This window comes from Lampris incognitus, chromosome 3 (genome assembly GCF_029633865.1).
Source record: "Lampris incognitus isolate fLamInc1 chromosome 3, fLamInc1.hap2, whole genome shotgun sequence".
Taxonomy (NCBI): Eukaryota; Metazoa; Chordata; class Actinopteri; order Lampriformes; family Lampridae; genus Lampris; species Lampris incognitus.
The window spans coordinates 5,274,374-5,297,644 of record NC_079213.1 but is presented as its reverse complement, the minus strand read 5'-3'; the positions used below and the strand labels follow the sequence as shown (position 1 = coordinate 5,297,644).

Below are 23,271 nucleotides of genomic sequence, written 5' to 3'. Positions count from 1 at the left end.
AATCCAACTTGTGGGAGCTGCTTCTGGAAGCGTGGGGTGCAATTTCTCCAGATTACCTCAACAAATTAACAGCTAGAATGCCAAAGGTCTGCAATGCTGTAATTGCTGCAAATGGAGGATTCTTTAACGAAAGCAAAGTTTGATGTAAAAAAAATCTTATTTCAAATAAAAATCATTATTTCTAACCTTGTCAATGTCTTGACTCTATTTTCTATTCATTTCACAACATATGGTGGTGAATAAGTGTGACTTTTCATGGAAAACACGAAATTGTTTGGGTGATCCCAAACTTTTGAACGGTAGTGTAGATGTAGATGTAGATATAGATATATATAAGCACGGATACAGGAAAAAAGATTTTAATGCATAGCAGTGAAGGCCTGTTTCGTGCATCTCGCACTCATCAGCTGCGATATATATATATATATATAGGGATGCACCGATACCGATACCAGCATCGGGTATCGGTCCGATACTGTGCGCGTGTACTCGTACTCGTAATTGTAAAAGTGCTCCGATACAACAGCACCCGATACCACTTCACAGCGGCGTGCCAGTCACCTCCGGGATAACGCCGAAGACATGATTAAAGCCATGAGTGATGCTGGACTCCCGAGCCTGCCGTGTGTCGCACACACCCTCCAGCTAGCGGTTAATGAGGGCCTTTTGGCACAGAGAAGTGTAGTTGATGCAGTGGCAGTCGGACGGAAAACAGTTGGACATTTTAAACATTCCGCCTTAGCCTACTCCCGCCTGGAAGATATTCAGGTGCAGCTCAACCAGCCAATAAAAAGACTCCAACAAGACATGCAGACTAGCTAGAATAGCACGTACTACTTGCTACAGTCTCTCATATAGCAGAAGATGGCCCTGGGAATATTTGGATAATTATTAATTACTCATATCGGTACTCAGTATCGGCAAGTACTCAAATGTAAGTACTTGTACTTGGTCTGAAAAAAGTGGTATCTGTGCATCCCTATGAGTAGTCACATTCTCCATATATTTTATAATATATGAAGAATATGATCAGGAGGATGCCAAGCAGCGTCCAGACGCCACCGGAACAGCCCAGGACCCGAGCCACGCGACCAGCATCACCATGTAAATAAATAAATAAATAAGTCACACATCTTAGTGAGAGAAGGATATAACGTTAAAACAGGGTAACAAAATTATGTGGATTTGTAAGATATATAAAAAGAAAATGTGATGAGAGGGATGCCCAGGAGTGTCCAGGTGGCGACCACCGTCGCCATGGAGACCTGGGAGGAGGACAGGCTGCACGTGCACACAAGGGGACTCCCGTCACACCATTCACACACAGAAGACGAAAAAGGAGAAGACATCGTTCAGAGAGAGAGAGAGAGAGAGAGAGAGAGAACAGTTTGCAATAGTCAATAATCTATACACTATAATCTCGCCGGCAGAACAGTGGTTGGTAGATCCATTCATATATCTATTATATAGATATATAGATACATAGATACCACGATACCTGCTCCCATATGGAAACGCACCATGTTCAAGACTCTTGTTCAGGTTCACCTCGTTAACCTGTCTGCTGATGTAAAGTATAACGTCACACCAGAGCCCGTTTTTCAAACTCCCGCAGATGTTCCACACCTCGTGTTTAGGTTATAGATTATTATCATTCATTTAGACAACACAACTGTGTGTAAAATTATGACAACGGCTGAATTTCATCCCAAAACAACACCACCGACTGAAGATAAACGATAATATTGAACTACAAGAGCCCCCCGTCTTTATCTGGTGAACTTATTCATTTTATCGTTTTTTACATCCGTCTCTGTTGTCGTCTTCTTCCTCTTTTTCTTCTTCTTCCTCTTCTGCTTCTTCTTCTTTGTCTTCTTCCTTTTTTCTACTTCCTCTTCTTTCTTGTTCTTGTTGTTCATCCTCTTCTTCTTCGTCCTCTTGTTCTTCTTCTTCTGCTTCTACCTCTTCGTCTCCTTCCTCTTCTTCCCCCCCCCCCCCATGCAGTTCCAAGTTGGAATAATAGATGAGTCCTGTTTATGGGAAAATCTTGGTTCTTGGAAGAGTGGTGGAAGAAGGGTATTGGGTCCGTTACACACATCATGGATGACAGAGGCAGTTTATTGAATTATAATGAGTTGTGTTTGAAATATAGCTTATCCTCCTCTGTAAAGGTCTACGACATGGTAATAGGTGCGATCCCTATACAGCTCAAGATGGTGGTCTCACAGTGTCCGATTTACTCCTCTGTCAGCCCCGCACTTCGCCCCTTAATGATTGACAATTTAAAGGTTGTCGACAGACCCTGCAATAATCTATCAGAAACTCTCTGTTGAAGATGTGCTATCCTAGCCCTTTAAGAAGGAATCATATTTTAGACATGTGCTCACATTTGAATGCCCATAACATTAGAAAAAGATACATTTCGTTCCCTATCGCCCCCAAAGCCAAAGAGGTTCACTTCAAGATAATTCACGATATTTACCCCTCCAATGAATTTATAAGATTAAAATTTGATGTAGTCTGTAATTTCAACGGATCGTTTATTTTTCCATTGTAACGTTACTTATAATTTCTGGTATAATTTGCACGTATGGATGAAGTCGAGCATTAGTGCTCTGCCTCCATTTCTACTAGTAAGTGTCAGATTTGGGATGTTTCTGGAAGATAGAAATATGGAATTCTTGTTGAATAATGTGATTATTTTGGCAAAATATCTTATACACAGATGTAAATATTGCAAAACGCATCCCTGTTTAGCAGCCCTTAAAACCGAATTAGTAACTTTGTCTAAATCTCTAAAATGTATGAAAAACAGAAATGCCCAAACATTATTCTTTGCATTTGAACAATTTAATGTAATTTAACCCCTGGAATATTGTATTGTCCTATTTTATTTGATCTTATTTTATCGCTTTAATTTTCTGTTTCTGTTTCCTTGTTTTGTTCTCGTTGTCTCTGACATGTTCGATGCTCCGTTCTTAGCCTGCTCTGTTGTTTCAGAGTATACTGCCTTTGCTTGTTGTGTTTATATATTTGAAGTCTTTAATAAAAAAAAAATCTACCTCTTCTTCTTCATCCTCTTCTTTTTCCTTCTCCTTCTTGTTCTTCTTCCTCGTTTTCTTCTTCCGCTTCTTTCTCTCGTTCCTCTTCCTCTTCTTCGTCGCCCAGTCGTTGTCTGTTCACATGAAAAGGATGAGACCACATCTGAAAACAAACACGATGCAGCCATCAGAAGCACAGAAACCCCAGAAGTCCTCAGGAAGGCCCTTCCTCGTGTGTCCCTGTTAGCCGCTCAGCTAAACGCCACTAGATGTGAAAGGCGCTGAATTTCCTTCATTTATTTTTTTCTGGGGAGTACAAACAGTTTGCTCTCTCATCAGTTCTCATTAGTTTGATGGCGGAACGAGCCGCTGTTTACTTTAGTTAATGAACCCGCGGGCGTCCTGCTTCCCCTGCGCTGCCGGCTCTTCCTTCTGAGACGAGGCCCCCTCAGCATCCACAGGGATCCACTTCCTTCTGTTTGTCTCGTCTCTGCTGGTTTCTTCTCTAAGCTCTCCTATCCGTCGACTTTTATTCTAACCGAGACTCTCAGTAAACATCTGCAAGGTGACTGCGAGGCCGTTCTGAGTAAACGCTCCACCGTCACAGACGGCTGCTGACGTTGTGTCAGTGGTCATTTCTCATGACATTAACTACCTCATGGTAACTTCACTGATCTCAGACCAGCAATCATACAGCTCTTCGCTTCTCGGCCTTTTGGCTAAGATCAAGTGTAGTATCCGTTCTTATCAGTTTGGTATCCGATACGTCTCCTACACGGGGACCATATATCAAATTGGTTTTTGGAACAGGGCCTTGCTCCGTCCACACCACCCGGTGTTGCGGTACCTGCAGGAATGGTGCAAAAGGCCACCGGCACAGTGGCCCAGTGGTCAGTGCTGTCACCTCACAGCAAGAAGGTCCTGGATTCGAACCCCAGGGTGGTCCAACCTTGGGGGTCATCCCAGGTCGTCCTCTGTGTGGAGTTTGCATGTTCTCCCCGTGTCTGTGGTGGGTTTTCTCCGGGTGCTCCGCTTTCCCCCACCATCAAAAAGACATGCATGTTAGGGTTAATACTCCTGTGCCCCTGAGCAAGGCATGACAAGACGAACTGGAGTTGGTCCCCAGGCGCTGCACAGCAGCCGCCCACTGCTCCTAGCTATACAGCTAGGATGGGTTAAATGTAGAGGACGAATTGCCCCACGGGGATTGATAAAAAAAAAAGAAAATTAGTAGTAATTAGTTCTTAGATCTCACGTGCCGAGTTTATTTTAGATATTAGATTCGTCTGGAAATATTTCCAATGTCCTCTGCAACTTCTGACAGGTTTCTTACTCGATTATATCCACATGGTCATTTGCATCAATTCCCCATATTATTTCTCCTCATCCACTTGACTGCAAAAACTACATAAGATGCAATTACATGTGAAGGACATACTTCAGATTTCAAGAACATCCTGAGTGCCGCCCGCCACCATATCCTACATGTTCTACAGGCGCCACCGCTGCTGCTTTGTGGGAGCACATTTAGTTCGACTGTGACTCACCGGGCGTCTGTTCAGGACCAGATGAGACGAGGTGAGCCGCAGCGTAGATATTCATCTCCGGCGCTCGTCCACGTTCCTGCTTTGAAGCGTGCTTGGCTGTGAGGCGGTCGGCGAGGGCGCCCCGCTGCGCATTGCCGCGCTATTGATCGGCTTGTGTTTGTTTGCTGCTGATGTTCCTTCTCAATGTGCTGGTTCTGAGTTTCACAGCAGCTTCCTCCACCTGTCCTGCGAGGCCACGTGTAGAAGGTCACTGCAGAAAAACAGTACACACCCCAGGCTGTAGTCTATATGTGTGTACCCGACGAGGTCATGGTGGTCATGTAGACTAGAATAGAATAAAGTAGAATACAGTTGGTTGTTCATTCTTTTTTTAAAATATTTCCATGTTGTTATTATTAAAACCTATTGTGCAACCTGCACTGTATTGTACTAGTACGCTGGTGACAATGTGTCATTTGAGAAGGGTGTGTGTTTGTGTGTGTGTGTGTGTGTGTGTGTGTGTGTGTGTGTGTGTGTGTGTGTGTTGTCTGACTACAGGCTTTACACTAGTGTCAGATTACTGACTCCGGCCTTGGTTTCTCTACACGCTCATAACGCCACTTCTTACTTATAGATAGATAGATAGATAGATAGATAGATAGATAGATAGATAGATAGATAGATAGATAGATAGATAGATAGATAGATAGACAGACAGACAGACAGACAGAGAGACAGACAGAGACAGACAGACAGATAGTTTATTAGCCACACGACCAAGGCTGGTGCATTTGTTTCCAGTACAGCGTGTTAACCTCTGCAGCACACTACATCCATGCACGACAGCGGGCACACCACATATTATCATGAACATTGTTCCTGTTCTTTTCAAGAAGGTGCTAGAAAGAAAAGTGCACGGGATAGTGTCAGTTCAGTGTTTAGTTTGGCTGTATAGGGACCCAAATTGGAAAGACAAGTACCCAGGAAAAAGATATGGTCGGTTTTAGCCACTAGGGGGCGGTGTAGCTGTGGATATTACCATGACACTGCAAACAGGCCAGCACTACTATGGCTTATATTTTTCACTGTACTCATTATACTGCAGAGGTTTACTATACAAACTACTTTTTTTTGGGGGGGGGTTTCCCCTGCTCCACCCTCTCTGCTGAGTCAGGGAGGCCTGCAGACTACCACATGCCTCCTCCGATACATGTGGAGTCAGCAGCTGCTTCTTTTCACCTGACAGTGAGGAGTTTCACCAGGGGGCGTAGCACGTGGGAGGATCACGCTATTCCCCCTCCCCCCTGAACAGGCACCCCAACCGACCAGAGGAGGCGCTAGTGCATCGACCAGGACATATGCCTATATCGGGCTTCCCACCCGCAGACACGGCCAATTGTGTGCGTGTAGGGACGCCTGACCAAGCCGGAGGTAACACGGGGATTCGAACCGGCGATGCCCGTGCTGGTAGGCAACTGACTAGACTGCCATGGTACCCGGACGCCCCCTGTAACTGTCTCAGAGACATACTTCATTGAGAAGTTTATTTTACGTCTCTGTAATAAATACATGGTTATTGAGTTCATGCAGCCTTTAAAAAAACGATTAAAATGTAATAAATAAGTGGCTAAAAGCGGTTACATTGATAAAAACGTATCTGAAACACACCGCGGTAAAGTAATGTAACTGGTTATTTTCTTGCGCGGTGCGGGATTCGATACGGGTGTACTGCACCACAAGGCGACATCACTGACCGCTCGGCTAAAGGGTCAGACCCGTTAGCTAGGGGCTAACGTGTCTTATTAGTAGTTTACATTAATGTTTAGTTAAAAACAATGTAGTGCGCTTTATTTGAAATTAGAGCGTAACGGGTCACATGACCAGAGATGGTTAAGGGCACAGCCGTTGCATTATGGGTCAGAACCAACATGGAGGCGGAGGGAGGACGTCTCCGTATACAGCCGCCAAATAACTTTATTCTACACGTGGTTCAGGAGGCGCGCACGGTAACTGTCCCCCATGTGTTCTGTACAATATTGTAGCGAACTCGGGGGACAACGCAACCACAGGAACTGCCGCGGCCGGGAAGCGAACCCGTGTCGCCCGCACCGCAGGCGACCTCGCTAACCGCTAGACTGAAGGGTGCATATGATGCGTTTCAGCACTTTGATTTGATTTCGTCGCGTTCCTGTTGCGCTAACGTTTGGCGCGTTAATCAGCGGACACGAGCTGGAGAGACTTTATTTTAAACGTTGTCTTTTATTTTCTTGTAGTTTTCACGGCGTCTGCTGACGACAGAGAGGTATAGAAAGTAGATCTTCACAAGGCATCTGTGTGATGCGTGGCCATTATCTCATTGGACCAGTGTAGCTACACACTCCCTGTACTTTTTAAGAAGCACATCACCGGTGGGGTTTTTTTGGGGGGGGGGGTAAAATTAACCCCGCTCTCGACAGTCTGGCACGCCCCCTTGTGGTGGTTGGACCATCTAGAATTTGGCAAATTCTGCTTCTCATTGACAGGAAGAGTCCACATCCAAAGCCATGGCACTACCCGATCCTCACGACTTGTTCTAACCTAACCCCGACCTTAACCCCAACCTTAACCTAACCTAACCCCAACCCCAACCTTAACCCCAACCTTAATCCCAACCTTAACCTAACCTAACCTAACCCCAACCTTAACCGTAACCTAACCTAACCCCAACCTTAACCCCAACCTTAATCCCAACCTTAACCCCAACCTTAACCGTAACCCCAACCTTAACCCCAACCTCAACCTTAACCCCAACCTTAATCGTAACCCCAACCTTAACCCTAACCCCAACCTTAACCGTAACCCCAACCTTAACCTAACCTAACCCCAACCTTAACCGTAACCTAACCTAACCCCAACCTTAACCGTAATCCCAACCTTAACCTTAACCTAACCCCAACCGTAACCTGTTTGTTGTAAATAAAAGTGTTTTGGAAAAAAACAAAACCCTAACCTTAACTACGCCGAGCTCGCTCCACATGGCTATGCGTAGAAGGAGTCTGGATTCCGGGAAGCGGCAAGATGGCGGCGCGGCGGCGGCGGCGGCCTCAGCCCGGCGGCGCCGCCGGGTCATTTTGCCGGGGCTTTGGCCCCCAGCGTAACGTTAAACGTAAGCTTCCGTGAAGCCCAACAAAAAGCGTGACGCGTGTGAATGGCCGACAGTCTCGCAATGTGCGCATGCGCATGCGCGCCACGCAAGTGGGGGCGGGTCTTACGGTCAGTGCCGAGTCGCGGGACACGTTAAAGCGGGAAGAGGGGTAGAGGAGAAATGGCGGCGCTAACGGGAAAAGAGCAACTCCATCTCTCTGGGTTTTTCCAACAGAGAAGGAAGGGTAAGAGTTTAGCCTGCGGAGGAACTTTTCACAATGGTTGAAATTGCCTGTTGATTTATGATGTGAATTGGATTCGGCACCTACAGTCATGAGGAAGAGACATCCTCTTCGTCATGCTTTAGGTGCCGTTTAGCTAGCGGGCCGTGCTGGGCTGAGCCCCCAGCATGCTGTTGCTGTCCTTTAGCAGGGCTTTACTCGTAAAGGGATCACATTTCCATAAACCCAACTAAAACGGTCATTTTACTGTAGGCACAAACAAAAGTTAACCATCATATCGATTTCAATTTAAATGAACTTCAAGTACAAGTATAGTAAGGTGTCAGTCCGGGCTAAGCCCCGAATGTCCTCACATCCTATAAACGCCCTGGGCCTCACCCAGTACTGTCCATGCAGTGTCTTTGTCCGCGTCCGCATCTCAAGTTTGTGTTCGTTTGGTGGCTGAGAGAGCTGGTGCTGGATCGGCGGGGAGAGCTTGGTCTGCCGCTTCCCGTGGGCCCAGGGACCACGGCCCTGCCTGGAGCTGTGTCCGAAGAGGTAACGCCGAGGGCGGTCTGACAGGACGCGGAAGTGGGGCAGGCTAAGCTAACTGCTAGCTCATTCAGACCGGCGGTTCAGATAACACAGAGGGCGGTCTGGCGGCGGCCTCACCTGGCATTGGCTGTGTTTTTAGTGTCGGAGGGAGCTTGGTCTGCTGCGTCCTGTGGGCCCAATGACTGGAACTGCGACCGAAGAAGAAACACAGAGGACGGTCTGACAGGACGCGGAAGCGGGGCAGGCTAAGCTAACTGCTAGCTCATGCAGACCGGCAGTTCCAACAGTCGTCCTGGCTGGTGTTTGTTCTCCTGGACAGTGATTTTTTTTTTGTTTAAAAAAAAAAATATATATATATATATTAGTGTGGATATATGTGTTCTTGTAGTTTTTGGATATGTGTTTTTGTCTTTGTGTTGCGCTGCTCATTTCATTTTTACACATGTGCCTGCACATTGTAATGACAATAGATTGAATTGAATTGAATTGAACTGAATTGCTGTGGGCTGGGGGAAACCATGTTTCCTTTCATTTCATGTGTGCAAGTGCATGAAATGAAATGAAAAAGTGTTTCTGATTCTGATGGAACCACTTGTCAGAAGTACTGTGGTATTTACAATGACCCTGAAAAAAAATTCACAAAATGTCTCTGTTGGACATCGGTCTCAAACCATGTGCCATTGAAAACAGTGTCTAGCAGAGCTTTTGTAGCCATACACTAAATTAGCTGGTTTCATAATTTAGTATTTAGATGATGTACTGCTTAATCAAATTAGATTAAATTAGACTAGACTAGAATAGAAGCACTTAAATTGAATTTGAGAAATTGTTGTGGTTTCAGAGTGAGTATAACAGATATAAAAAAAGCTTAACAGAAACAAAACAAAAGTATAATAAAATTACAGTATAAAGAAGGCATATTACAAATAGTAAAAATACGGCCACCTAGAATTTAAAATTTACATTTTGATATTTTTCCCAAACAGAACTTCATATATAATAGCTAGTTTGCGTCAGATGAATAGAATATGCAAATTTATTTTACTAACATATTACTACTACTACTACTACTTTCGGCTGCTTCCGTTAGGGGTCGCCACAGCGGATCATCCGTAATTTATGATCCGCATATTTGATTTGGCAAAGATTTTATGCCGGATGCCCTTCCTGACGCAACCCTCCCCATTTGTCCGGGCTTGGGACCGGCACTAAGGATGCACTGGCTTGTACATCCTCAGTGGCTGGGTTTTACTAACATATTACTGTTCTTTTATTATAAAATGTTATCCTTCGCTACAAATATTATACTATTAAATTATAAACGATAAATTAACTGATAATATGAAAATACATATAAAAATCCCATACATATACATACATTCCCTTGAAAAAGACAAATCGTAACTTTTCTAAATGGTTCTTCTACACTAACTGACTTTTCAAACAGTTTCACTCAGAAATAAAACCCATTATTACAGTTTGATCTGTTAACTGTAAAAGCTGAGACTGGGGTGCTGAACTGTTCATCTTTTCTCAGGGTTCGACCTCGGAGGTCAGATGGCCATCGGGATATCCCACTGGAAGAACCCGGTCCCCGCGGACGGCCCGACCCTGCCCAGCCCGGACTGCGTCCACTCTGAGGCCTCCGCCGTCCCCGCCATCGGCCAACATCCGGAGCCGGTGTCATGTCCCGCCTCCCTGTCAATCAGCCCACTGCCGTCATGCTCCGCCAGTCAGGAGACGCTCAGCGATAACAGTACAAGTACATATTGGATTATGTCTGAACTTTAAAAACATCACTTTAGCTCTTAAAGCTTTGATCCTGAAGATTAACATTTTGACAAACTTTCTTTTTCTACATGTGCCTGATTTCAGATATTTAAATCCTGCAGACTTAAATTGTACTTGGTGTGAATGGATGGTGGTGTATGGAAGGACTTTGTAAGGAAAAATGACAGGGTGCATAGTGTTTCATCTTCATCGTAGCAGCCAAACGAGGAAGAGAAAGGCAGGTAGTATTGAGTTTGATGAAGAAGTGAACTTGTGGCTAACAAACAGATATCACGGAACAATCTTGCAGAAGAAAGAGAGAGAGAGAGAAAAGGGGGAGGTATTGTTTTGGTCTTCCGTCATAGGCACATACTGACGCTGGTCAGAGCCAGCTGTCATTTATCTGGTCCATGGCGACGCCCACACTGTCAGCCTCTTCTCTGATTGGCTGATATCAGCTCAGTCTGAGCTCTGATTGGCTGCCAGGGAAGACAGCTGAAAAATATTGATAAACCATGTAATCCCTCTCTCTCTGTTTCTCTCTCGCTCGCTCTCTCTCTCTCTCACTCTGTCGCGTGCTCTGTTTCTCGCTTGCATCGTAAACATTCTGCTTGCGCCTGTTTGTTTCGCTCCCTCTCTCTCTCTCTCTCTCTCTCTCTCTCTCTCTCTCTCTCTCTCTCCATCGTTGAGGATCTCTGCGTATATTTTTATGTTTTTCGTCGGGAGGTTTTGAGCCCGGCGTGGATGCTGTGGGGAGTTGTGAGTGTGTTGTGTCCGTGTGGACGCAGACAGAGGATGGAGCAACGCAGTGAACAGGAGGAGTGGTAGGAGGAGAGAGTGATGTAGAGAGCGGGGATGCGGGTCTCCTCGGCGGAAGGTGCTGCTCGTTTGCCTGCAGGGAGGTCATTCAGAAGCTGGGGGGAGACGGGAGGAGCAGGGGAGGGGGGGTGGTGTTCGGTGTAGCTTGGCCGGGGGACCCCTGCTGGGCACTTGTCTCTCATCCGCCCGCCGCTGAACCATCTCTCTCTGCTCTCTCTCTCTCTCACTGTCCTCTCTCTCTCTCCGCATCTCTCTGTCAACCTGCGCACGGTGAGTGTTGGCAAGCAGTCGTTCTTCTCGCCGTAGTGATTTTTGCTGCAGTGCTCTCTCTCTCTCTCTCTCTCTCTCTCTCTCTCGCTCTCTCTCGCTCTCTCTGCTCTTGCTCTCCTTGACTCCTTCATCTGACTTTTACTAGCACATGCTTTTTGCTCCTCTCGCTGTCTCTCTCTCTCGCCTTTCTTTCTCTCTCTTTCTCCCCCTCTTGGTTCCTACCCTCTCACTTTTACCAACACACACTCTCTCTCTCTCTCTCTCTCGCTCTCTCATTACTGTTCTACACGTGCCCTCCTTCTCTATTCCTTCACCTAATTTTTCCTCTCTTCCTCCGCCATAGCTTTTTTCAACCTCTTCTCTGACAATTTTAAGTGTTTTGACCTTCACACACAAAGGTACCCTCTCTCTCTATCTTACCCCCCCCGCTTTTCCCCCTCTCTCTATCTTGCCCCTTCCCCCCTCTCTCTCTATCTTACCTCTTCCCCCTCTCTCTCTATCTTACCTCTTCCCCCCTCTCTCTATCTTACCTCTTTCCCCCTCTCTCTATCTTACCTCTTTCCCCCTCTCTCTATCTTACCTCTTCCCCCCTCTCTCTATCTTACCTCTTTCCCCCTCTCTCTATCTTACCTCTTTCCACCTCTCTCTATCTTACCTCTTTCCCCCTCTCTCTATCTTACCTCTTCCCCCTCTCTCTATCTTACCTCTTTCCCCCTCTCTCTATCTTACCTCTTCCCCCCTCTCTCTATCTTACCTCTCCCCCCTCTCTCTATCTTACCTCTTCCCCCCTCTCTCTATCTTACCTCTTTCCCCCTCTCTCTATCTTACCTCTTTCCCCCTCTCTGTCACCGCTTTCCCTCTCTCTCTCTCTCTTTCATACCTCTCTCTCTCTCCCTTTCTCTCTCTCTCTGTTATCTCTCTCTCTCTTTCTCTCTCCCTCTTTTGCTCCCCCTTTTCTATCTTACCTCTCCCCCCCTCTCTCTCTTACCGCTCCCCCTCTATCTCGCTCTCTCTCTCTTTCACCTCTCTTTCTCTCTCTCTCTCTGTTTCAATCTCTATCTGTCCCCCCCCCATTCTAACCCCGTCTCTTTCTCTCCACTTTTTTGTCCCACACTCTCTTGATTGTAAATGAGATTGTTGAAATGTTAAAAGCGTTGTTTTTTTTCCAACCCAGAGAAATGTGTCTTTTCCCCTGAATGAGGCCGTTGTCGCTGACACACACACACACACACACACACACACACACACACACACACACACACACACACACACACACACACACACACACACACACTTCCTCCCCCGGGGCTGAAAGCTTCTATCTGGGACTCTGGTGAATGAGGCGTCCTTATGACGAGACCCCGAGTACGACTCATTTGGCAGAGTTCATACTACTACTAGGCAACCTCCAACACACACACACACACACACACACACACACACTTCATTCTCCTTTGTGCGAGCTGTCATGGCTGCTGAAACACGGTGATATTGACTTGTATTGATGTAGGAATTGAGAAGCGCCTGCGTGTCAATAAAAGCATTAAAAGAAGAAATAACATGACAACCACAGTCATGAAAGTGGTAGATAACAGTTAGCCAGTGCCTTTGTACAAATGACTGCATGTGCACAAAAAAACCCATTTAAAAGTAAACAGATGATAGGGAACATAGAGTAAATGAAGATAGAGGTATTGGCAAACTGAGGTGAGGCACTTTTATTAAAATATATGAATTGTAAAAGCGTTTACCGACAAATGAAAAAACAACATGTGTCCTGCAGAGAGACAACACAAGTTTCAAGATCAGATGAAGCGACTGCTACCAAAAAGTGTTTTCATAGATATCAACCGTAAATTACTTAGAAATCGTCTGTGAGGTTGTGTGTGTTCTGTTGAGTAAAATAAGTTGGTCTACTGTACATACGTATATATAACTTTGTTAAAAGAAACACTCAACAGTAGGGAAGTGCTCAACAAATAAGGAGCAAAATAATCCAGTGAGTCAAGTAAATTCTTTATGAGACAGGACAAAGAACAACATTGCTTATGGCATGAAACAGGCTTGTACTGTCTCATAAAGAATTTACTTCATTCACTGGATTATATATATATACTACATACACACACACACACACACACACACACACGTGTGTGTGTGTGTGTGTGTGTGTATATAATCCACTATATAGTATATATATAGCGGCACAGTGGGACAGTGGTTAGCGCAGTTGCCTCACAGCAAGAAGGTCCTGGGTTCGAGCCCCAGGGTAGTCCAACCTTGGGGGTCGTCCCGGGTCGTCCTCTGTGTGGAGTTTGCATGTTCTTCCCATGTCTGCATGGGTTTCCTCTGGGATGTCTCTGGTTTCCTCCCACAGTCCAAAGACATGTAGGTCAGGTGAATCGGCTGTACTAAATTGTCCCTAGGTGTGTGTGTGTGTGTGTGGGCCCTGTGATGCCCTGGTGGCCTGTCCAGGGTGTCTCCCCGCCTGCCGCCCAATGACTGCTGGGATAGGCTCCAGCATCTCTGTGACTCTGAGAGCAGGATAAGCGGTTTGGAGAATATATTCTGGCAAGCCGGCATCGAAGAATAAGTCAAGAGGCAGAGATCTCTTTTAAATGGCAGCTCCTGTGTCCCATACATGGGAGGACGCCAGGTCGCACTAGGGAAATGGTAGACCCCGTGTCTACCAGGGCCCGGCAGGCTTGACCTTCGAGCTGGCAGTCCATATACAGTCTTTTGGCATGACCTAAGCGGCCAACCAGCGTGCATTGGCCTTGGAGGGGGTGGTAAGTGGCGGCGGGCAGCCTGCATTCCCCTGTATTTGCCCTTCTGGCCTCTAGGGGGAGATGGGGCTGCAGTGCACTTGAGCCATGGGCTGGAAAACTTGTATCTCTGATGGGCTCCGTCTTTTGCCATGCCAAGTTTTCCAAGCACCAATGGGTCTGCTCAATGTGCCGCTCCTGTCTCTTGATCTCCCTCTCCATTCTTCAGCTCAATCTCACTCCTGACACCCATGCGGCAAGCCGGCGTTGAAGAATGAGTGCAGAGGCACAGATCTCTTTTTAATGGCAGCTCCTGTGTCCCATACACTGCACTCTTTTATTTTGCCCCTCCCCAATGGTTGCCGAACAATGGCTTCCCCTAACGAGGTCACTATTGAACACGCAAATCTTATTCATGATCCTACAGTCAGTCAGTCAGTAAAATGGTCGTCTACCCAGTCCGAGTTGAACCCCCAAACAAAGAACACAACAATAATAAAAATATGAACACAACATTACTAAAAGAATCTAAAACAGCTGTGTTAAAATGTCTGCAGAGGACAAACAAGGACTCGTAGAAAATAACCACAGGTCAGGGCTTGTCCAGATGTCCTGTTGAAATGTCCAAAAGAAAAATTGGTAACCCTTTAAATTACAGGCCATCCATTATGCAGACACAACCAAGTAATATACGAGTAAAATAGATGTAATCAAACTATGTTGAGTAATAGAAGAGTAAAATAGGATCTTTTCTATGTCTGTAGTTTGTGTCCATGTCATTATAATGTGATGTTAAATATAATCTACATCAATGTGTGGGATAAACTCACACCTCACATTGTACCAAATACACGTATTTACATATAAGGTGAGTATTGAATTTGCTGAGTAACATAAACATAGTAAAGAAAGCAACACATCCAATTTTCACTTCAAGTTTAACAGCTAGTTAGCGAATTACAAGTTGGACTCTTAATCACTAATTTGGAGTCTGGCACGCGGTGTGATGGCCATTATTTTGAAAATTATTGTTCCGGTAGGAAGATATTAAGGATAAAAAAAGTGGCATATGGGGCATGATTAGCTTGATTAACAGGTCTGTCAACCTGATTGCCACCCAGGCCCCACCCCATTGTCCAAATTTGGATTTTCTGGCTCCAACAACTGACAAGATGGTGGCGAGAATAAATCCAAACTTTAGGCTTCAAAATGCCCCTTCAGAAGCCAGTGGGGGATCTCACAGGCACTGCAGCCATCTTTCTTCTACTGTGTATGGTCAAAACAGCACAGAGGAAACTTGAAAGGTACAATCCATAATTCAAATGAAAACCACAATACAAAGGACAGGAAGCTGCTGTCACTTCCAGATTGATTGACAGGTCTCTTAACCACTAAACAACTAAATCTGAGTTTCAATTGCTTTCTGATGCTGTTTGTTCACATCACTAATGGTTGTAAAGATTGGAGTAAAACAGACTCATATTTTCTATTACCATCAGTTGAAAAGACTTAACGTACTTATTTTACATCTATAACTTGTGAATTTTTCCCCAGTGTGGTAATGGTCAAATAAAACACAGATTGGGCCTTTAAACAGCGAGAATAGTTCACACATCCTTTTAGAAAACTATACTTTGGCCGCTGCCCAAAAGAAAACATCATTTCACCGCCCTTCTTTCTTAGTCAGTCACCGCAGCGGCGGTACTATAACTGACCTGACCAGCGGCTCGCGTTACAGTGGCGGTACCATGTGACCTAGCCAGGCTCGCGTTACAGGTGTGTTAAAGTTTGATGGGGGACGTTGTTTCAGCGGACGCCAAGGAATGGCTGCGTGACCAAGCCATGGCAAACACTTTAACCTTTGATCTACTGTATATTTTATATCAAAAACTCAACTTTCACCAGTTAAATATCCATATTTCATGTCAGAAAGGCTGTCAAGTTTTCTTTATGCATGCTCAATAATCCTGTCGAGTTATAATCCAACTCTAACTTGTTAAAATAATGATCGTGGCTATCCTTAGTTTAACTGTTTATGTCAGTTGTTGATATGACATTATCTAGTATGGCCATATGGCAAGCCGTTTTAACTTTTAATGATTTTTCTATCACAAATTCAATTTTCACAAGTTGAAATATCAATTTTTGATATCAAAAATTTAATTCCAACTGGTTATAAATCAATTTTAATTAGTTAAATTGGTTTTATCTAGTTAGAATACAAACTGTGGGTATCAGAAATAAAATCTTAACTGGTTAAACGGCCAGTTTATATCAGAAAATCAATTGTTTATTTTGAAAATAAAACTTTGACTTGTGAGAATTGCAACTTTCCCCCCCATTCATTTCAGTGGGAGTTGGATTTTTTAACTGGTCAAAACACCAGTTGTGGATACCAGCGATTCAGAAATAAAGTTTGTTAATATGATATCATGTTATTAAAACTGAATATCTAATATCAAACATGGATATTTTAACCAGTGAAAATTGGATTTTTATGACATAAAAAAAGGATTGAAAGCTCCACAGCTTGCCACTCGAGCTATCCCTTCCACTACAAACCCAGCAGAGCCCCGCAGACACCGGTGGTACTGGGTTAACACATGAATAATAGATGCATAAAAAACGGTTTCAGGTGTAAACCCATCGTAGTCTATCATAGATAAAGTCCGCTATCAGCGTCTCTCCATCTGCAGCACAGTCCAATCTGAGCGTGCCTCACCCCGACCGGTTAATCCGGCCTTTAATCCGGTCGGCCGTGGTTTATGAAAACAGTGCCATGTGTGAAGTTGCATTTCTCCCTTCTGAGACGTCATATTTATAGGAAGCAATCGTCTCTTCCTTGTCTCTCGTTAATCAGGGAGGTGTTGAGTAGAAATCTGGGCCAGACAGTTTACAGAACACAGGATGCTGAAGTTGATCGCGCACCGACTTGTGTTAGCCGCACCTACACAGATCCACTTATAACACAGAACACTGGGTGTGGGGTTAAATACAGGCGGACACACAACACTGCAGATAATCCCTCAGAGCCCATTAACATCTGGTGTTAACGTGAGATCTGTCTCTGGGAAAGTCATCTGGATGATGAATAACCCAATCACGTCCTTTGCATTTATGCATTTGTGACGGACTGAATCGTCATGTAAGGTGTGTGTGACACCGAAAAGGTCAGTCATGCAAAATCTAAATGAACACTTTAAAATAACTAAAAAGAAATAAGTCGTCATTTGTGTGTTTGACAGAAAGCTCTTCTGGGAATGACTGGCCTGGCCTTTGAAATCAGGAACACAATTAAAACATCAAATGCGAGGGTCACATATCTACAAACCTGCCTGTAACAACACACACATGCATGCGCATTGTAAATACCAACAGATATAGGCCAGGCTGCCTACAAGGGATCCAGCCCTATCATTTCCCCCAGCCCACAGCAGTGCAACACAAAGACAAAAGCACATCCAAAAATTACAAGAACACATATATCAAACTACAAAACAAAAACAATGTCCAAAAGAATGAATGCAGGATGAGTAACAAATGCGGGATGAGTGTCGGAACTGCCGGTTTGCATGGGCTCGCAGTTAGCGTAGCCTGCCCTGCTTCCGCATCCTGTCACATCGCCCTCGGTATTTCCTCCTTGGGCACAGCTCCGGCAGGGCCGTGGTCCCTGGGCCCACCGGACGCAACAGACCAGGCTCCCCCAGCCAATCCAACGCCAGCTCTCCCGGCCAGACACCTGCGACACACCTCCCCGCACTCCACACGATGACACTAAAAGCACAGTCAAGGCTAGACGAGGCCGCCACCAGACCGCCCTCTGTGTTATCAGAACTGCCGGTCTGCATGGGCTAGCAGTTAGCTTAGCCTGCCCTGCTTCCGTGTCCTGTCAGACCGCCCTTGGTGTTTCCTCTTCGGCGCAGCTCCAGGCAGGGCCGTGGTCCCTGGGCCTACAGGACGCACCAGACCAAGCTCTTCCAGCCGCTCCAGCGCCAGCTCTCCCAGCCATCAAACGAAGACACAAACTTAAGATGTGGACAAAGACACTGCGTGGACGGTGCTGGGTGAGGCCGCTGCAAATGTGAACTCGCACCACCATCTCCCCACTATTATTCCCGTTAGCTGCTTCCCGGTGATCCGGGTTGCAATCTGGCTCCCACTGCAAAGAAAACGAGTGGGTGGGAAGATGAGACGTCTGTCTGTCGTCTTGAAACGCCGGTCAGACAAAACTATATCAAACATGGCTTATTTTTGGTATCATTTTTAAGAATTCAGGCAATATAAAAGCTAAGTTATTTACTGCGGTTGTTTTTATATCTGTTGTAAATGACCGATTCTGTTTCACCAGGCTGATTCTGGTCCAGACACACTGAGAACCAGACAACTGGGTCAAACTTCAGTCTGATCATCCATTGTCCTTCAGTGGTATGGTGGTCTGGTGTCGGGATGAAATTCAGATGTCATATTGTCATATCCTATCGACAGCTAAATGTACACAGAGGCCAATAAGTCAATAGCTGGAAAGGCGGGTGAGTATGGGTTTAGGACTCATTGACGTGGGCCGTGGCAGGAGAACTAATAAAAACACTGGCTTCACCCTCATTTGACCTGGAAATGAAATTCATCTGGATTTTATGTTTATGCGGCGAGTCTTTCCGACCGTTGGGACGAGCAACTTCATCATGGTCACCAAACCTTTATCACAGACTGATTAATGAGCATTGATTTTCCCTTTATTGAGTTCAGCACTGTTTTATTAGTTGTGAGCCACAGGACCCACTGCACTCTCTCCCTCTCTCTCCCTCACTCTCTCTCTTCCTCTCTCTCTCTTCCTCCCTCTCTCTCTCTCTTCCTCCCTCTCTCTCTCCCTCTCTCTCTCTCCCTCCCTCCCTCCCTCTCTCTCTCTCTCTATCGAGCTGTGATTACAACTCAGCAGAAAAATTTCAGCTGAGTCCACTTGGCTGTCACGACCAGAAATTCATGAATGTGTACCTCAAAGACATTCCCCAGCCCACACACACACACACACACACACACACACACACACACACAGTCTGGAGTTGTGGGCTTGTTTTGGTTGTTGTCACTGATGAAGAGCATGATGATTGAGATATGTTCTTCATGGAGACCGGTAGTCTGAAAAATGGAGTCAGTTAGTTGACTCGTCTCCGTGGTGAATTGAATTTGTTTTGTTTTTTTGTTTTTGTTTTTCCAAATTTTTAAAGCGCTTTCAAGGTCAGTCATTTGGAAATGAATGATGGTCAAATGTCTTTCTGTCTGGTCTTGTCTTGTCTGTCCTGCACTCTTTGTCTCTCAGATAGACAGACGGACACAGACATGTTTTAAGCGCTCAGCCACAATCTCCTGCATTTTTGCCTTTTATCGATTCACATGACTGGTGTTGTTAGCTTCGTTTACATCTCCACGGTAACCAGCTGGTAATAAACAACCACTGTGATGCCACAGGCAGCAAGCGGGCGGACGCATTAGCATGTGTCGACATTTTCCATTGTTGTTCAATTTTTGATCATTTACTTTCCGCAGGAAGTTTATTGAAGGCCAGCTCCCTCCTCTATCTCTCCTTTTGACTCTGTCCATCTCTCTCTCTCTCTCTGTCTCTCTCTCTGTCTGTATCTCTTGATTCAATTCAGTGATGCTTTATCAGAGTGGTACAGTAATTCTATACATTGCAAAAGCAAACGCACAAGGTAAAACAATGTGGAAAAGATGAGACAATAACAGAGTATGGTATTTACAACAGTGTTCATTCTCTTTTTATTTCCCATAAACTGTGACTGCACAATGTGTTTTATTTCCATATGCATAAGGTGTTTTTTGAGAATTGGGCAAATTGATAAGAAATTCGGGGTATGTCTTGCCTTTTTTTTTCTCCAAAAATGTCACTTTTATCAAAATCTCGTTTTATCTGTTACAGAGGAGTAAGAAATTAGATTCTTTTTGATTTATCCTTGGTGGCAGAATGGACAGAGCATCTCTCTCTCTCTCTGTCTGTTTTTCTGGCTACCTGCTGTCTGATCGATGTATAATTTTTCACCTTTTGTGGTAATGAAGTACTGTAGCCTCTCCCCTCACTTCGCTGTCTTTACAACAAGAAATATCTCAATTCTCTCTCAATCTTAACATCTCCAGATATTATTATATTATATTAATTTACAGACTGGATATTTACACTCTTGTCGCAGTTTAGAAATAATGATGATGATAAATCATACTACTAATCTGAAGAGCAGCAGTGATGATAATAGTAGTAATAATAATAACAATAATATTTAATAAATAATCTCTTTTTCATCCTCAGGTGTTACTATATCTCTACATGGGTCTGAGCCTTCTTGGCAGAGCCCCTTCCACAGACGCAGAGCTCAACTGCAGCCCTCAGCCACCGGCCACCAGGGGGCTGCACACAGAGCTCTCTCCTTGCCCTCCCGCGGGGCAGCAGCCGTCATGGAGTCCTCGGCAGGCGGTCCAGACTCCCCCACCACAACGAATGATGCGTCTTCCCTCGGTGAGCACACACACACAAACAGATACACATACACACACGCGCGTGCCAAGTCCTGAACTTACTGTTGATTTGTTGTGTTTGAAAGTTTCAAGAGTTAAACTTGTTCTGTCTTGTTATTGGCAAATAGTAGACACGAGCGGGAAAGAGAGAAAAAAGGATGGAAAAAAGAAGAAAAAGGGTGGAAGTACTATAATAAACAATTTTTCAAAGTAATAACTGGCATTTCACTAATGAGGTTTCATCAGTTCGTCAACAGAGATAGACAAACCATGTGTTACACCCATCCATCCATTATCCAAGCTGCTTATCCCAACCGGGGTCACGGGATACTGGAACCTATCCCAGCAGTCATTGGGCGGCAGGCAGGAAGACGCCCTGGACAGGCCGCCAGGCCATCACAGGGCCCACACACACACACACACACACACACACACACACACACACACACACACACACACACACACACACACACACAAACTTAGGGACAATTTAGTACGGCCGATTCACCTGACCTACATGTCTTTGGACTGTGGGAGGAAACCCATGCAGACACGGGGAGAACATGCAAACTCCACACAGACGACGACCCGGGAAGACCCCCAAGGTTGGACTACTCCGGAGCTCGAACCCAGGACCTTCTTGCTGTGATGCGACTGCGCTAACCACTGCACCACCATGCCGCCAGCAATAATCATCTTCGTCCTAAATATAAGGGTTTTGTGTTACATCCATTACTACAAAACAAGTGTCACTCTTGTCTCCCAGAATCTGTCACTTGTATGCGTACATAGCTGACTCCAATAGCGAAATCATTTTCTGGCGTTGCTTAGATTTTTATGCCAGAAATATTGCTATCCAACCAGCCAGCTAGCTAGGCAGTAAAACTTCGGTGTCCACTCACCAGATACAACAACAACATCTGATATCTTTTTACCAGCGTAATTTTTTCTCTTCAGATCCCCAAAGCTGGACAGGCAGACATTGTTAACCTACATTAAACCCAAAAACCCTAATGATCAACTTTTTTTCTATTTGGAACTAAAGTCGGGTAGGAACCTACGTTGCGTATCATTCATTTCTCGTGGGACTCACGGACAACCATTCTTAATAATTGTTCTGCTTGAGTTGCTGCATCTATGCATCATCACAGAGTTCCATTAAGTTGACTGTCTCATTGTCCCCGATGTTTGCTTGTGTCCCTGAGCTGCCATTGGAAATGACTGACCTCCGGTCACTTTTTTTAAATTATAGATGTGAACGCCTGGTTGGACACAGCAGTGTACACAGTGAGGATGACAAGTAATGATTGACAGTGTGATAAAAATGTGGCAGCATATGTGAAAATTACATCATCACTACTACCTGAAGATAATTGTGTATTTTTACAATACACACATAATAGTTGAATAAATACATTATTATCAACATATATTGGATGTTCACCTCATTCTAAACCATATTTGATCCTGTAGATGGAGATAGATGTTTGTGGACTGAACTTCTGTCCATTCAGTCCTCCTCTGTCTGGTTGAAGGTGAACTAATTGGTGAAATCAATTTTTGTAGCTTGAGGTCGGAATGAAAATCTTCATCATATATGTGATTATCATGACTGGGAACCTCTGATCAAATTATTCAACCTCAAGGTTCAAGAAGTAGATTGTTGGACCGGAGGGTTTTTGGTTTGAATTTCTGTATTTGCGTTGGAGTTACTGGTGTGGAATTTGTCTCAGTAACATTCATGGTACTCTCTGTTCCCCCACCCTCATCCTCCCCAGATGTGAAGGATGTCAAGTTGGCCCTGGGGACGGAGACATCGGAGGTCCCCAGCAGCCCGTCCAGAGATGAAGACTCCACCTTGCTCAACCCGGGGACCCACAGCAGCATCTTGGATGAAAGCACAAGGACCGACTCCGTTCACCCAGAGGTGAAAAATATAAAAAAGAGGGAGAAGAAAGGGTGATCTCTAGACCCCCCCCCCTTTTTAAGAACTTTCGTCCTTGTCTTACTTAACAGCAGAACTGAAGGGTTCATGAATAAAAACCTAAACACACTGCTGATATAAGTATTTCATTCCTGTTTTCATCTAAATGTACAGCTGTAAGTAAAGTTTGGTGACTTCAGTTCGAAAATTGCAGAACCAGCATAAATTTGTAAAATGAAAGGAAGGTTCAGCATTGATTCACCTTATAGAAGGGAATTGTTTGTATTTAGGGGAATTTCTGTTCAAATACACTGTTAATTCTCACCTCACCCACCTTTGTCTCTTACTTTCTTGTTTGCAACTTGTTGTTTTTTCTCCAACTCCCAGGTGAGAAGAAGTAAGTGCGGGGGCCTGTGTTTCAGTGATGGCAAGTGCCGCATTGACTACATCCTGGTTTACAGGAAGTCTGGCCCCCAGTCAGAAAAGAGGGAGGTGTTCGAAAGGAATATCCGTGCAGAGGGCTTGCAGATGGAAAAAGAGGCAAGCCAAATTTACCCTTTCATCTCACTACACTTACTGTTTATCTCACTGCACTTCCTGTTCATCTCACCACACATCCTGTTCCTCTCACTATGCTTCTTGTGCATGTCACCACAAGTCCTTGTTATCTCACTGTGCTTCCTTTTCATCTCATCACACTTCCTGTTCATCTCACTACACTTCTTGTTCTTA

General features: G+C 44.9%; 1 protein-coding gene and 1 pseudogene across 1 annotated transcript in view; both read left to right on the top strand.

Moving 5' to 3' along the window:
- LOC130109088 (anoctamin-4-like) overlaps positions 1 to 23,271 on the top strand; it is a 97,217-nt gene that overhangs the window by 21,256 nt on the left and 52,690 nt on the right. Inside the window, exons 3-6 of the mRNA XM_056275820.1 lie at positions 10,004 to 10,228; positions 20,410 to 20,616; positions 22,394 to 22,542; positions 22,927 to 23,079. Of these exons, the coding sequence (XP_056131795.1) occupies positions 10,004 to 10,228; positions 20,410 to 20,616; positions 22,394 to 22,542; positions 22,927 to 23,079 (734 nt within the window). The remainder of the gene's footprint in view (positions 1 to 10,003; positions 10,229 to 20,409; positions 20,617 to 22,393; positions 22,543 to 22,926; positions 23,080 to 23,271) is intronic.
- LOC130110871 (U2 spliceosomal RNA) lies at positions 3,741 to 3,910 on the top strand (annotated as a pseudogene).